Source organism: Phodopus roborovskii, unplaced genomic scaffold (assembly GCF_943737965.1).
Source record: "Phodopus roborovskii unplaced genomic scaffold, PHOROB, whole genome shotgun sequence".
Classification (NCBI taxonomy): Eukaryota; Metazoa; Chordata; class Mammalia; order Rodentia; family Cricetidae; genus Phodopus; species Phodopus roborovskii.
In genome coordinates, this window is record NW_026126511.1 from 56,745,243 (window position 1) to 56,760,701 (window position 15,459).

A 15,459-nucleotide genomic window follows, 5' to 3' on the forward strand; every position below is an offset into this window, starting at 1 on the left:
CAGCTGCTCAGTGAACAACAGGCAGTGCCTGAGCATTAGGATCCCTGAAGGAAGTAAAGCGACCTTCTCTAGAAGATATGTGGTGACTGGAATGAGAAATGTCCCCTATGGGGGACATTTGAACATTTGGTCTCCTCTTGAGGGTACTCTTTGGGGAAATTATGAAACCTTTGGAAGGAGAGCCTTGCTAGACAAAGTTCATCCTTGGGGCCAGGCTTTTTTATTTTATAGCCTTGCCCTACTTTATGCTTTCTCTGCTTTTTGTGCATGCCTAAGATGTGACCTCTCAGCATCCTGGTTCTGCTGCCACACCTTCCCCACGGACATCCAGCCCTCTGAAACCATAAGCCATAATAAGTTATTTCTTCTAAGCTGCTTTTGGCCATAGTGTTTCCTCACACCAACAGAAGAGTAACCCATACACGAGAACAAATCCCTATCACAACAGTCCTTCATTCACCTGGAGACTAACCCATTCCATAAGAGGTGGGGGGAGGGAGGAACTGAGCAATGCTAGAAGTAACTCCTGTGCCCCCACGGTCCCCTCCAACATAAAAATTATAGGGTAATGAAACTGGATTCAGGTTGGAAGGGGGTCTTGGAAACCCTGCTATGGTCTGGTGGGCTAACCAGCTGATGTCAATATGGTTTGCAGCAACTCATGTTCTAGGAGACAAACTGTATGTGGTTAAGTAAACTTATTGTGAAGCAGCAATGGCAGAGGGAAGAGGGCACTTGTGTTCTTCAATCTTCTAGTCCTGAGCCATTTTCCATGGCTTTTCTGGGACTTCTTGGAGCTGTTTGGAGTCAGTGGGCATGCAGAGACTCAAACAGCCTTGAAGCCAGGCAAGATTTCCAAGGACTGGCTTCCTGAATGCCTTGAGTGTACCCTCTCAAGGTGAGTGGAATCCATCAAGCTGTGCCCCATGCCTATCCTATGTACCAGGCTCTAGGTAAACATATATAGTCTGTCTCTCCCCACCTTGGTCTCAGAGACCATCAAGACAGGGAACAGACCAGGCTTCCTGCCTTGATCTACTAATGACAATGGATGTACCCTATGCAGAAGGTCAACATGGGCATATCTGCAAGATAAGCCTGGAGCTCATGCATGTCTTGAGCCCCAGGAATTCGGAGCTGTTAGGAAAGTTGCTAGGCTTCCTGCCATCTACTACTGAAGTCCAAATATTTCCAGACTGTCTTCACAATCTTCAAGGCTGGGAGACCCCCTGGGTAGGCCATGCCAACTCTTCCTCATCCCCTCCCTCACCTCAAAGAGCGAGACTTGGGGGCCTGTATTTTCTAAGTTAGCATGTTATCCAGTTGTGCGATGGGGACAGGAATCCAGCAATGTTCAGCATGCTGTTGTGCAGCTATGTGATTTCAAGCAAACCTGTTTCTCTCTTTGGACCTCAGATTCCTCGTTCTCTAAAACAGTGAAAAACTAGACTGGCCTTTTCCCACCTTGACTATAAACCAGACTGTCTGGGTGGTGGCAAGACACAGGGACCTGGGAACACAAAAATTCCTAGGCCTCATCCCAAAGCTAAGGAACCTGAACCTTCAAGGAGTACAAATTAAAGAAGCCTATGCAGATCCTGACTCCCAACCTCAGCTCCAGCCAGGGAGCCACAGGAGCCCTCTGTATGCCCTCATCTCCTCCATCAGGAGCCCTCTGTGTGCCCTGGCCCCCTCCATCAGGAGCCCTCTGTGTGCCCTGGCCCCCTCCATCAGGAGCCCTCTGTATGCCCTCATCTCCTCCATCAGGAGCCCTCTGTGTGCCCTGACCCCCTCCATCAGGAGCCCTCTGTGTACCCTGACCCTCTCCATCAGGGAAACCCTTTGGATTCACTGTTCCAAGCCATGCCCAATCTCTTCCCAACTTTTCAGCCTCCTTGGGCCAGAGCTGGAGTAAGCTTGCATCACCACTTTCTCCAAAGAGCTCTGGAGGCTGAAGTACTGGTCAGTGAACAGTTTATTACCCATCAACCTGTTCAGCCTGCCCATATCACAGCCTGTACAGCCTGGATACCATCTTCATCCCGGTCAGTTCTGGCATCCAGCCTCAGTCTCCACCCTCATGCCCTATCCTCCACATTCTCACTCCCTCTCAAGGCAGCACCAAGCCTGGGGGCCACACCTTAGCTGGGAGAGGGAGAGGAGACAGGAAGATAGAAGCTGAGCAAAGAGAGTCTCGAGTTGGCCCCAGGCTTCTGGAGCCACCACATGTGGTTCAGGCAGGAGGCTCTTCTCCAGGACGATCAGGGAAGCCACTCAGGTCTCGGCCAATGATCTCACTCACTGTAAAGGAGGGGCAGTTGAAAGATAGGGCTCAGGCAAGCCTGTTCCCTTTTCAGGGATCCCCCCAGTTCCAGGCAGACCTCCAGCTAGGACACATTTGGATCCCTCTTTTGCCAGGCCTCAGTTTCCCTAACACCTCCCAACATCTGCTCCTAACTAAATTTTGTGCAACTCCATCCATGTGGTTTCCCAGCCCTGCATCACAACACTCTCCTGCCAGCTTGGCCTATACCAATGGCAGCAGGGTCAGACGTGTCAATTGGACAAAGAAGAGACAAGACAGGAAGGTCTTCTTCACTGAAGCGCACACACAATAGTTACCAGGGAAAGATAAGGCAAGGGGAAATACTCAGCTGAACCTTCCACAAGCCACTGTCCCTCCCTGAAACTCAATGCTTAAATCTACCAGTCAGAAAACTAGATGGAATGGCCTTGAAATACTGCTATGGCTGGAATTTTATGATTAGGATAGAGGGCAGAAACAAAACAAAACAAAAAAAGCTGGAAGATACTCCATGTGCCCTTCAGAATTAAGGTGCTGAATTCAGGTACACACACACACACACACACACACACACACACACACACACACACACACACACACACACACACACACACACACACACACACACACACACACACACACACACACACACACACACACACACACACACACACACACACACACACACACACACACACACACACACACACTTGCTCTTTTGACTGCCCTGGGACACTAAGGATGCCCAGACTCTGAGCAGTACAGCCCCAGGGCCTCGCATACAGGCAAATCGATCTCTTGCACTCACTCACACTCACAGCCCCCAGTCCCACACCCACCTTCCTCCAGGGTGATACCCTGGATAGGTACATTGTCTCTGAAGCCGCTGCTGTAGCCACCCCTGGATTTCTCCTGCTCCGAAGCCCCCTCCCCAGGGGTATAACCTGGCCCCACCTCATTGTAGCCCTCAGCAGGTAGGGGGTGGACAGCATTCTGGGGATTGAAGGGGTCTTCAAGTGGTGGGGAGGAAGGTAATGGAGGCCTAAAGGGGGCCGGAGGGGAGAATGGAAGCCCCAGGGCAAAAGAGGAGCCCTGTCCTCCATATGGATCACCAGGATAGGGGCGGGGCAGGAAGGAGACCGCGGGTGGGCGGGCACAACCTGTGGTGCCTCCAGTCTCAGGGAACATCCGCAAGCCTGATCTGTAGGATGGTGGGGGCCCCGTCTGGGGGTACAGAGTGGGTGAGCTATAACCAAAGCTTTCTGACAGATAAGGAGTTTCATAAGCAGGGTCTTCATGGGGATAGGAGGGGTAAGGGGGTCTGGGTGGTGAGAAGTCCATGTCAGTGCCAAAGGGGGGACCGGATGTGGAAGGGAAGCCCCGGAGAGATGAGTCTGGTAAGGGCTCCTCCTTGAAGATCACTGGGAAGATAAGGAGGCAGGAGGCTGGTGAGGTCCGGGCAGATCCACCAGTACACACCTTCCAACCTCCTTCCCTTCCAAGGATTCGTCCACCCCTTATCCCCTCACACTGGGGTCTCCCTCTGCCCCCACCACAGGCAGTCTTAGAGCGCACCAGGTAGGAACTTGAAACTTTGGGTAGGACTGCGCTTCCTCCTCCCGTTGGAGACGTAAAAGTAGACCTGGACTGGCCGGGATATCCGCTTATTACTGTACTCGGGAATGGTCAGAGTCAGTGTGACCTAGTGAGAATGGAGGATGAGACACAGGTGTCACCTAGTGAGAACAGTGGATGAGACGCGAGTCCTTGAAGATCTTACATCAGCCCAGCCCTTCCATGGACCCGACTAACCCTTATCTTCCAGTTTTATGGCTAAAGAGCAAACTTGGTCCCCTGGAGATAAAGATCTCTACTACAGCAACTAGGCCCTCCAGGCCAGAAAAAGTTACTCTAGAGTCCAAACCCATAAGTTAAGGGGGCCCTCTTTTTCTTCCTTCCTTCCTTCGTTCCCTCCTTCCTTCCTTCCTTCTTGTTTTTCAGGACTAAACTCATTTTGTAGACCAGGCTAGCCTTGAACTCAGAGATCTGGCTATCTCTGCCTCTGGAGTGCTAGGATAAAAGATGCCTGCCACCACAGCCCAGGCAAAGACCTTGTTTTGTTTTGTTTTGTTTTGTTTTGTTTTGTTTTGTTTTGTTTGGAGACAGGATCTCTCTTTGTAACTCTGGCTGTCCTGTAACTCTCTCTCTCTCTGTAGACCAGGGTGGCCTTGAACTCACAGAGATCCTCCTGCCTCTAAGGGGCCCTCTTGAGAACTTTCTTACTTCTTCCACCCCTCACCCCACAACCAGGTTGAGTATCCCAGGGACTGTTGTACCTCGTTGCTCTGCAGCCGGTTCACCGCAGCCTCCTCCTCCCACTGCAGTTTTCCATCTGTACAGGAGAAAGAGCTGCAGCCTAGCTCTAGGGCCCACTCCCTGCCCCAGGCCCCTGCCCTTGCCCCTCCCACTGGAATCAACATCAGATTAAAAAGATCCTTAGCAGGTCTGGCACAGACTATACCAGATGTTTACCCAATGAAAAAGACAGGTTTTAAAACGCCCCCTAAGGACTAAGGGAGAGTTAGTGTTAGCCCTGGAGCCCTCCCCACTACTGACTCAGACATCGCCTCCCATGATGCCAGCAGGACAGACAGTGGGGTAGCAATGGTCCCATCTTGAAGGGAGGCACCAGACCAAGGCAAATGATGTGGACCTCAGGGTGCTAAATGTGGGTCTCAGGCTGGGTCATCAGTGAGAAGGGTTGAACGAAGGGAACGCCCACAAGTTGGTGGTTGGAGCCACTCCTACATAGGCTGTGATAATCACAGCTTTTATCTCACAACTCAGGACAGGTCCAGGAGCATCTACAATGGTTGTGAGTCCCCTCTTCACACACTTTTTTCACAGGGGTAAACGTCTCAAAGCCATTTCCTCTTTAATACTCAGGATGTGTATTTCTTGTATTTGCTCACTACTATTGCTGTTTTAGATTGTGGTCGCATCCATGAGAAACTGGTTGTACACAACGAGACTGAGGCTCGTCGTAGTGGTTTTGTGACAGCGTCTAAGTGTCACCTGCTGGTCGTAAGCTCTACTCCTCTCCTCTCCCCAGTGGGTACTCACCAGGGCCCCTCTCAATGAACACCACTTTAGAGTCTGGCAGGAAGTTGGAACCAGTCAGCACTAGCTCCTCCCCTCCTCTCACAGAGCAGGCACTGGGACTGTAGGCCTCCACCTGGGGTAGCTCTTGGGCTGAGCGCTGGGCTGCAAAGTAGTATAAGAAAGAAACCTGGAGGGGCAGCCCTCTCCATCACTAGAGCTCTAGGGAAGCCCTCTTTCCAGTGGCAAATACAAGATAACCAACAGCAGCTTTGAAACCACACAGACTGTGTAAAGACCACTCCTGAGGCAGAGACTGAGCAGAAAGGTTCAGGTTCATCTGGACCATCCCTGAGACAGTCTGTAGCAGGGGCAAAGTAAAATACTACCTTCACCTCTCCCTTGTTATAGAAGAACAAGAGCTGAGTCCTCTATAGGGTTACCCAGGACACATAGGGCACAGGATGCTATGTAGAAGAAATGGGTGACAGACAGACAAAATAGGGGCAAGACACATAGAACTGGCCAGGGCCTATTTGCTCACAGCACTCGATGGGCACTGATGCTGCCTGCACAGAGACGACCTTTCCGCCGCCCTGAGGCACATGTACACGGAACACCAGCCGCACACGTGTGTTTTTGCGCCCGATGTCCGTCTCACCCTTCCGGAGCTCAATATCTGAATTTCGAAGCTTCAGGATTCCAGCACAGTCAATGCTGAAGGTAAAGGAGAGACGGTAAGCCTTCTTAGCCAAAGCTGAGACACAGTGATGCATTGTCCAGAGGGGAAGCCCCCCACCCTCAGTCTGAGGCCATAAGACTGCCTAAGGGTACTCAGGGGGGATTTTCCTAATCTAGAGATGACCTCCACAGAAAGATCCCCAGCCTCGAAAAATACTTTCTTAAACATGAAGGCCAGAATGTGGCTGGGGATGCAGCTTAGGAGCAGATCAGTTGCCTAGCTTATAGGCACTAGGTTGGGGCTCAGCACTTAAGAGCACAGACTGCTCTTCCAGAGGACCCAGGTTCAATTCTCAGCACCCACATGGCAGCTAACAACTGTCTGTAACTCTAAGATTGGACATCCTCACACAGACATACATACAATCAAAATACCAATGCAGATAAAATAAATAAATTATAAAAAATAAAATCCTAGGTTCAATGCTCAGGACTTTAGGAAGGAGGAGGAAGTTGAGTTGAGGATATAGCTCAATGGTACAAAACTGTTGCAGAGTATTTATACACTCTGAAGATTTGTTGCTGTGACTGGTGTAATAAAAGGGTTGGATGGCCAATAGCTAGACAGGAGAGATAGGCAGGACTTCCAGGCAGAGAGAAAGGAAGGAGAAGGAATAGAGGCAGGTAAGAAACACCAGGAGATACAAGAGGGAAGAGAGGTAACACCACATGATAGTCTGTAGATTAATATAAATGGGTTAAGTTAAAACAGCTAGTTAGGAACAAGCCTAAGTAATAGGCTGAGCTTTCATAATTATTAAGAAGTCTCCAGGTCATTATTTGCAGGCTGGTGGTCCAAAGACAGTCTGACAAGAAAGCATGCTATATGTGACACCCAGTGTGGATCCTCGTATGTCCACATAAGGCCTGAGAAAGCTAAAAAGAAAAAAGAAAGAAAAGTTCTGAACAAGCAGCTCCGATATCATTGACCCTAAGGGGGCAGAGCCAGTATCCAGTAGCCAGGCCATGTGCTAAGAGGAACCTCACAGCAGAGAGCCTAGCTGCTGCTTAGCAGTTTAAGGTGTGGCTCATGCATCAGAAAATATTGCAAGTGTGTGGCTACAGGCGCTTAGTAAAGTCAGGTCCAGGCCCTCACCCCCCAAAAATATCCTCTGAACAGGTTACAGTATGCATAAAAATATGCTTAGATGCTGAAGAAGACAAAAAAGAAAATGGGTATAGGCAGTCATAAAAAATAGTTTAAAAATAATAAAGTCTTTAAAGAGAGAGTAAAGTAATAAATAAAAGAAATAAATAAAAGAAAAAAACCACATAAAAATGGGAAATACACAGGGTGTCTGGATCCTGTATGGTACTTTGTTGTCTTTGAATGTTTTAAATGCTAATGAGCAAAAAAAATCGCTGCTGAGAGACATTAGATTATAGAAACTGCTAAATTAAACCAACATATATATTTTAAGAATGTCTTAACTTCAAAATAGAAGTCAGAAAATATGTTGTGTTGGGGAAGAAGTTATGTCTTTCTTTCCACAGGAAGCAAAAGGTATGGTTCTCTTCAAAATTAATAAAGATCAAATATGATTGGGGGAGACCTCCTGAAAATCTTGGCTACAGACATAAACAAAAAAAACAAGAAAGGCTACAAGGAAAGGGACATACATGCTGATCTGTCTACTATGGGAACAGCTCTGAGACCGGATGAGACATGATAAATCTTGTTGACTACAGCGACCTCTTGACTTATTATTACATGCCATCATTTCATATGGCATGGATATAGGTTTGGTTTTATGGACTTATAAAGTTCACAAATGCCCTTTATTTGCTCAAACATAGAACAAAATAAAGTCATTTTTAGCTGACTTGTACATACTACAATTCCATACGCGTGCGCACGTACGTGTGTGTGTGTGTGTGTGTGTGTGTGTGTGTGTGTTGCCTTGAAAAAAGTTTGTATATTTTCAGAAAAAAAGGACCAATAAAGACAAATAGCCCAGGTGATCCAGCCTCTCAGGTGCCCCTGTTACAGTTTCTTCAAAATTCCACATCCAGATCAACTTCAAAGCTGCTTGCTAGGATAGTCCATCTTCACAGGCTATCCAGCTAAGTCTTCAGATAAGCTCTACACTTTCCCATAACATAGAGATTGAACAAAAAATAATACATCTAGCTCTCCTAGGACTTGGCCATTATCACAATTTTCTCAAGGTCCCCCAAAGATGCTGTTGCCCCCAGAAAACAGGAAGTAGTCTAAAGAACATGATACTGATATTCCCAAGAGGTGGGGTTGATGGTTTTTGGTCATTCAGTGGATTATGGATGTTTATCATTATTTAGGGGGATTAGTTACAAGTTGTTGTTGATCATGGTCAGGAAAAAACTGAACAACAGAGATTAGATTCTGGTATCTCTGGAAAGCAGGGAATATATTATAGAAACGATGTGATAAAAGGGTGGATTACTGAGTCTACTTTTGAACAACCACTAGTCTCAATTATTTTACATTGGTATGGATTTTTATATTGATACAAATTTAAGGTTATCTTTCTTATACTGTATATTTCTTGCTGGGATCCTTTATCATTTGTTACAGAAACAGCAATCAGTATTCTAGATATCAACTCCAGAATATTTTTTACTACGAATCTGGCTGTATGTAGAATATATACTGGGTGCTTTGTATTCTCAAATAGGCCCCAGAGAAAGGAATTCCTTCTCACTGAGTGTCAGCAGTAAATGCTGCAGCTATGTCAGAGTTAAACTCTTTCCTTTTTATTTAGACAAAATGAGGGAAGTGTTGAATATTTGTATACTGTGTGAAGATATGTTGCTGAGAATATGTAGGATTTCCAGGCAGAGAGAAAGGAAGAGGAGGAGGAATCAAGGTGCCAGGAAACAGAGTAAACCGGAAGAGAAAGATGGAAGAGAGGTAATGGCACATGATAGAATGTAGATTCATACAAATGGGTTAATTTAAGTTAGAAGAGCTAGTTAGGAAAAAGCCCACGCTATAGGCTGAGCTTTCATCAATAAGAAGTTTCTGTGTCGTTATTTGGGAGCTGGTAGAGGGACAGAGAAAGACTTGCTACACAAAACACTTGCCTAGAAGGAAACTGACTTGGAATGATAATGTCTAGCTCTTCTGGGAAAAAGAGAAAGCGGGCCTCTCTGATCCTAAATCGTGCAGGCTAAGGGAAAGTTGGCTGGAGACTTACTTGGCAGCCATGTTGTTCTCTGGGAGCAAGGTCATCTCCAACACTTTGGTACCACTAACTACAGCTTCATAGCTGGCTGTAGCCACCATCTTGCCGGTAATACGGTGCACCTGGTAGAAGGCATGCGGCCGCAGGCTCCTTTCATCTGCAGTGCCAATGAACATCTGTAGAGTCAGTGGCTTCTCACTGTAGCCTAGGAGCTGACAGAGGGAGACAGAGGCCACCTATTTGAAAGCCCCAGTGCCATTTGCCCTTTACCCATCCTTGGATTTCCTGTCCAAGGATAGGAATGGTGAAAGAAAATCCTGTGAGGGATTCCCTATGGGAAACTGGGCATCAGTTGTAGAGAAAATGTGGCCTGAAGTTCACAGTGTTATTCTTGGAAGGTTCAGAGTGGGCTGGGCAAAGGAGGAAGAGCTTCCAAGAAAGACTAGCCCAACTCAATATAGAGAAAACCTAACTCCCAGTGACCTTTGGCCTCAGCAGAAACCCTCCCCCACATCTGGCAAGTCACCATTTTCCAAAGTAGACATGAGGCTGATGTCCCATGGGATAAGCTGGGGAGGATTCAGTGTAAAAGAAAGAAAAGAAGAGTAGAAAGTATATCCGGGTCCTTGCTGTGTACTCTTCCTTTCCCAGTTCCAGCCCCTCCCCTAGGCTGCCTGCAGGGTCACAGCTGAGACAGAGTGTGGGAAAGGGCAGTGCCACAATTCTGTGTACAGCTGAAGCCCATTTGCAGGAATCTAGGGTGGGAGAAGAGAAATAAAGTTGGCCCTGCCTTCTGTCCCCTTACCTTGACCACAGGGTGACCTCCAGGAGCAGCTTTGACAGCTCCTCGGCTGCCCTCTGTCTCATAGTGGGCTCGGTGGTGTGCTCTAGGCTGTACCTCAATCCTCAACTCCAGCTGCTCATACTGGCTGGGCAAAGGCCAGTCCAGGGGAGGTAGGGCAGAGGTCCTGGGTAGAAGAGGAGATCATCTGGAACCTCAGACCCATCGGGATCACACTGGGTTTGTGAGGGAGGAGGCAGTGTGGTTATGGGAGCAATAAGAAACCACAGCAAAAGTAAATTACAAAAACTCCAAAACAAAACTCCAGAAGAAGTGATAGGGAACGGAACCCTTTGAAGATGGGGGTATGGAAGAAGACAATAACCCCAAGACTTCCTTCTCCCACATTCTGGACAAAGGTTTGTGGTGTTACTAAGAAATAGAGGGACCCAAAGGCAATACTCATCCTCTGACCTAGAAGGGCAGGTACAGCACACAAGTGCCACTTTAGACCAGAAAAAGCATTAGACAAATAAAGTGACTGAGGGCAGAAGCCTACAGTAGAACCTAGGGCTTGCTACTCTGCTACCAGGCCAACTCCTTCCTACTAGATGGAGCTAAGTAGGAAAAGTTGCAAAGGCTAAGGATACTTTTCTGGAATTGAGCTTACAGATACTCTGCTGGTAAATCTCAACTAGTAACTTCCTGCCTCCCCCACCCCAATATTTGGCAATCTTTTAATTGCCATAACTAATATAAAAGGTGCTACTAGTGTCTAATGAATAAAGGCTTGGGAGGACACTCAACCATTGCAGTGTCCAGTACAGCCCTGCACTACAAATTGCTCAATCCAAAATAGTAGTCAACCGAGGTTGAGAAATATTGGCCTATGGGAATACCAGAGGGTCCGGCTTCCCTCTAGAAACTTTTCAGCCTGACAACTCAAGGTTTAGAATTATTGAAATGGGCAGGGTTCTTTGAGAGAACAGAAGGGATAGAAATGCAAGTTTCAATATAAATTCTTAGACTTGCAAATACATGTAACTATTCAGACTTGAAGTGATATTCCTAAGCCATGGACCTAGAAGTTAAGAATTAGAGGGGGGGCTTCTTGTAATGGAATACAGGGCTCTTCTATCTGTTTTGTCCAAACAGCCAGAGGCTAAGATCAGCCTGCTAGTGCCAGGGTTGATTAGGAAGTGTGAGAAATCCTAAACAAACTCCATTTTACCTGTTTTAGAATACTGAAGAATCTTTTTCTAATAGGTCCACAGGAAGAAACCATCTACAGCTCAACCCACTCACTGTCAATTTGCTGGCTTTTTTTTTTTTTTTTTTTTTTTTTTTTTTGGTTAAACTAAATTGCCTTAAAACTAAGTAGGTGCCTAGGGTCCTGTTACCGAAACTATTACGAGATTTAGGACCTGCCTTTAAACCCATCCTTTGACCTTCTTGGTCCCTGCATCGGATGAGTTGAAGAGCAGGGGTGGGGGACGGGTGCCAGATCTGGCCCTCACCTGAAGATGGGGCTGTGTCCCCCAATCCGAGCCTTGGACCAAGCAAGAGGAGAAGGTACTGCTAGATAGTCCATGCCAGCCACCTCCTTCCGCAGACCCGCTGGAGCAGCCACAGCCTCCTCAGTTCCGGAGGGCAGCTTCCCATTGCAAGAGACAGGCTCCTCAGACCGAGGCAATGCCACTGCCTGCTCGTTAGAAGTCCTCCGGGTTTTCTGAGGGATGCTCTCGTTTGTTGGAGCTCCCGCATAGTCAAAAGGGCCTGGAGAACTAGGGTCCCTGACCAGAGGCAATGGTGGTGGTGGGGGTGGCTCTGGACCCTCTTCCCCAAGGCTGCCCCGGCGGGACAGAGCAGGGGAGGCTGAAGATGGGGTCCCTGAACTGGAATAGCGCCTCTTGCCGCAGGGTGAAGCAGGCCTTGGGGAGGCTGGGATGGGCCCAGGAGCACTAAGGAGTAACCAGCTATCCTCTGGCGCTCGGCCTCCTGAGTTTGGACCGTACAGGTTCCACGGATCTTCCGGGGTCCATGGCCTAGGAGAAGCCCGGGGCGAAGGCAGTGGAGAGCTCAAGCCAAAGCGGGAAGCTGCTTCATTAAGTTCAGACTCCACCTCGTCGCATGCGGCATAAAGAGCGGCCTCCTCTGAGGCATCGGAGAAGAAGCTCCACGAAGACAGGCTGCTGCTGCCAGGGCTCGGGCTGAAGAAGGCACCTCCGCCCTGGCCTCCTGCCTCTCGGTAGCCCCCGAAGCCTTCTGATGGGGGGTAATCTCTAGGAGAGCCGTCCCCCCAGGTTTCAGGCGTGTCCTCTAGTGAGGTTGGTGGGTCAGGTGTGGGAGAGATGGAGGTGATCCGGATGCTGGGACATTCAAGAATTCGACCGCCCCCAGCACCCCCCGCACCCCCTCCTGGGCCCCCCAGCCTCACCGACCGAGCTGGCTGGCTCTCCCAGGTGCCAGGTGAAGGGGCAGGACGGGGTGGTGGTGAGTGCATGCCTGGCCGAGGGGGTGGGGGTCGGGGAATACCAATAGGGGCAGCACCATAAGGAAGGGGTTCCCCCAGAGCCAAACGACAGCATGAAGGAGCATCCTCTGAGTCCAGCTCTGTCATAAAGGGCGGGGGGGGGGGCGGGGAGAGGGAGACAGGGAGAGAGACGCTGGTAAGGTGTCTAGGTTCTTCGAATGGTCAGCTCCCAAAACAAAGCCTGATATGCTCAGTCAGAGGGTCTGCTAGTCTCAGAACAAAAGTAAAGTTGAATATCAGAAGACGAAAACGAGATACAAGCATGCTAGAACCCCATATTCTAAATCCCTGGTCCTGGGACCTAGGGTACCAGAGAAGGTGGGACTTAAGGTGAGGACTCTGAACTGCGGGAGTTCTACAGCCGGGCCTGGAGGTGTGTTTGCCCAGACTCTGGGCTGGGCCGGGGGCAACTCACACATGAACCCAATTAGCAACGGTTCCCAAACCCCCAAATGGTGCTGGCAGAAACCCCAGTTACCATCGCAACAGTGGCCTGGGGGTGGGAAGGATGGGGGCATGTCTGTGATGACGAGGGAAGGTGGCTCCTCCCTCGGCCCCTCCAAAAGAGGGCGGGGGTGCAGCCGAAGGGTGATGCGTGCGGGGCCCAGCCAACGGGGGGGGGGCAGCGGGCAGCGCGGATTCCGTGCGAGCGGCGGCCGCCGCCCCCGGCTCGATCCCTGCCATCTGACTCTCATTGCGGCTAGACGGGGAGGGGGAGGGGTGCCCTGCGCTGCCCGAAAGAGCCCCCAGCCCCAGGCTTCACGTCTGCAGAATGAGGCCTAGGTCGGAAAGCCTCAAACTCCACAGCCAACCCTCCCCTTTCCAGCCGGCGCCCCGGGCTCTTGGGGACCGAGGTTCCCTTCCGCCCCCCCCCCATCTCAAAGACAGTCGGCCTAGCCGGGAGGCGGCGCGTAGCCAACAACACCCCCACTCCCACCCCAGTCACGACCTAAAAAGGAAAAAGTGGTGTCATGGCCCCCAGCCTCACTTCCTCAGCCTTGGTAGTCCCTCAACTTCGCTCAACCTCTGATCCAATTCAACCCCCACCCCAGGCTCTCTGCCTCCAAAGTGTCCAGACTCTGATGGCCCCGGCCCTTCAGTCACTGGCCAAAAGACCCTTTCCAAGACCCACACTAACCTTCCCCAGGGCACCCCGCGCCCAGCGAGGGAGCCTCCTTTTCCTCCCCGAACACCAGCTTAAATTCCAGCTCCTCATCCTCGCAGCTTGCAGCCCCCATGGATCCGGTCGTTGCCCCCAGGTCCTGCCTGGGTGGGAGGGGAGGCGCTGGACGCTGCTGTAGCTTCACGCGCGGGTGGCTCCCTCCCTTTCTCTGAGACGCCCCCTCTTCTGTCGCTGCCGCCTCCCTCCGGACGCCCCCTCGTTATTATAGAAACTTTGCCAAACTTTTTTCCCCTAAACTTCTTCAAAGCGGCCCCCCCAGCCTGTCCCTGATTGGCTACCCGGGATGCTCCAGCCCCTCCTCCAGGGATGAGATGGGAAAACCACGCGCCCCTAGTCCTCCCCCACTCTCCCTCCCTCAGTCATCTCTCCAGTCCACCCCCTCCAAGGGGAAGAAAAAACTGAATTGGAAAGTGTTCCCTTCGAACGTTACAGGACCCTAATGGTACCTCTTGGCTCGCATTTGTGACAATCACTTCTCACTGGGAGCCCAAACCTCAGCCTATTTAGTCTCAGCTGGGGGGAGAGGGGGACGGGACTCCGAGTCTCCTTGAAGAGGCCACATTCGGGGCCCCCAGGTAGCGGGCCCACAGTACGTCCTTCCTTAAGATCTGAAGAAGTGTAACTAGCATCTCCCAAGAAAGGCCACGGCTTCTGCACTTTCAATCCAAGTCTGAGTAGAACAGAGTTCTGGGATTGAGAGAGGCTCTGAGCTGTCCGAGAGAAGAGGCCGATCTTCCCCCTCCACCCTCGCTGAGACCTCTCTAGCTGGGCTTCAGGGAGCTTTTGCACTCCTTACCCATCACCTTCCACCGGACACTCCTCCCGTTCCCTGAAGATGAGGAACTTTCAGATATTCGGGAAGCCTCTCAGATCTTTCTAACCCCAGGAAGCCTTTGAAGGCCCACAGCCCTTCTGGGCGTAGATCCAGGCCGGGCTTTGCCGATACCCTTGTCCTAGCCACCTTGATAGGCCACTAATTAGCCTCCGCGGAGGAAATCGGCTCCCTCCGCCCAAGAGCTGCAGACTAGAATGCCTCTCTGATCCAAGGCCATTCCCCTCCCGGCTCTCCTAATTCTTGCCCAGTTTTAGAAGGGGCCCCAAACTGAAAACTTGGGCCCCAAGGGCTGGACACCTGTCACCTGGGCAGCGGAGGAAGACCAGGACTGGAGCTTTTAGGAAGGGCAAACAAAGAGAGTCCCAGTTAGGAGAAAGTGGGACCGGAGATTCTAGATTCGGACTGCAGGTGCTGCGGGGCAGGCAGGGGAGCAGTCACGTTCTCCCTGCATACTAACCATTTGCTTCAAACTTCCCTAAGAAGCCTCACGGATCTCTAGTCTCTGGATCCCTCAGGCTCCCTTAGGCCAGCACCTAAAGGGTTAAGCGCCGGCCCTCGGGTCAGACGTTTACAAACACTCGGGAGCCGGGCGGGGACCGCGCCCATTACTCTAATGAGAAACAGGCTCTGCGGGGCAGAGGGAAGGGGGGCTGGCCTGACGGGCCCCAGCTCCTTGGCGGCGGAGGCGGCGCCCCTCCTCCTCTCAGTCCCCCCAGGAGCCCGGCCTGGGGACCCCCCCAGCCCCGGGGGACCCCGGTGACGTGCGGCGCTGCCCCGGCTGCAAGCCCAGGGCCGCGAGGCGGGAGGGGCGGGGAGGA

At 50.7% G+C, this 15,459-nt stretch overlaps 1 protein-coding gene across 1 annotated transcript; it reads right to left on the reverse strand.

The window, feature by feature from the left end:
* Window positions 1-1,959: 1,959 nt before the first annotated feature.
* Window positions 1,960-14,015, reverse strand: Nfatc4 (nuclear factor of activated T cells 4). Its single transcript, XM_051195639.1, has 10 exons — window positions 13,762-14,015; window positions 11,608-12,703; window positions 10,115-10,277; window positions 9,322-9,521; window positions 5,949-6,121; window positions 5,429-5,569; window positions 4,642-4,697; window positions 3,881-4,007; window positions 3,145-3,726; window positions 1,960-2,301 (listed from the first exon to the last, which is right to left on the reverse strand). Exons 1-10 carry the CDS (start codon window positions 13,859-13,861, stop codon window positions 2,234-2,236), a joined length of 2,706 nt encoding a protein of 901 aa, XP_051051596.1. The 5' UTR covers window positions 13,862-14,015; the 3' UTR covers window positions 1,960-2,233.
* Window positions 14,016-15,459: the final 1,444 nt, after the last annotated feature.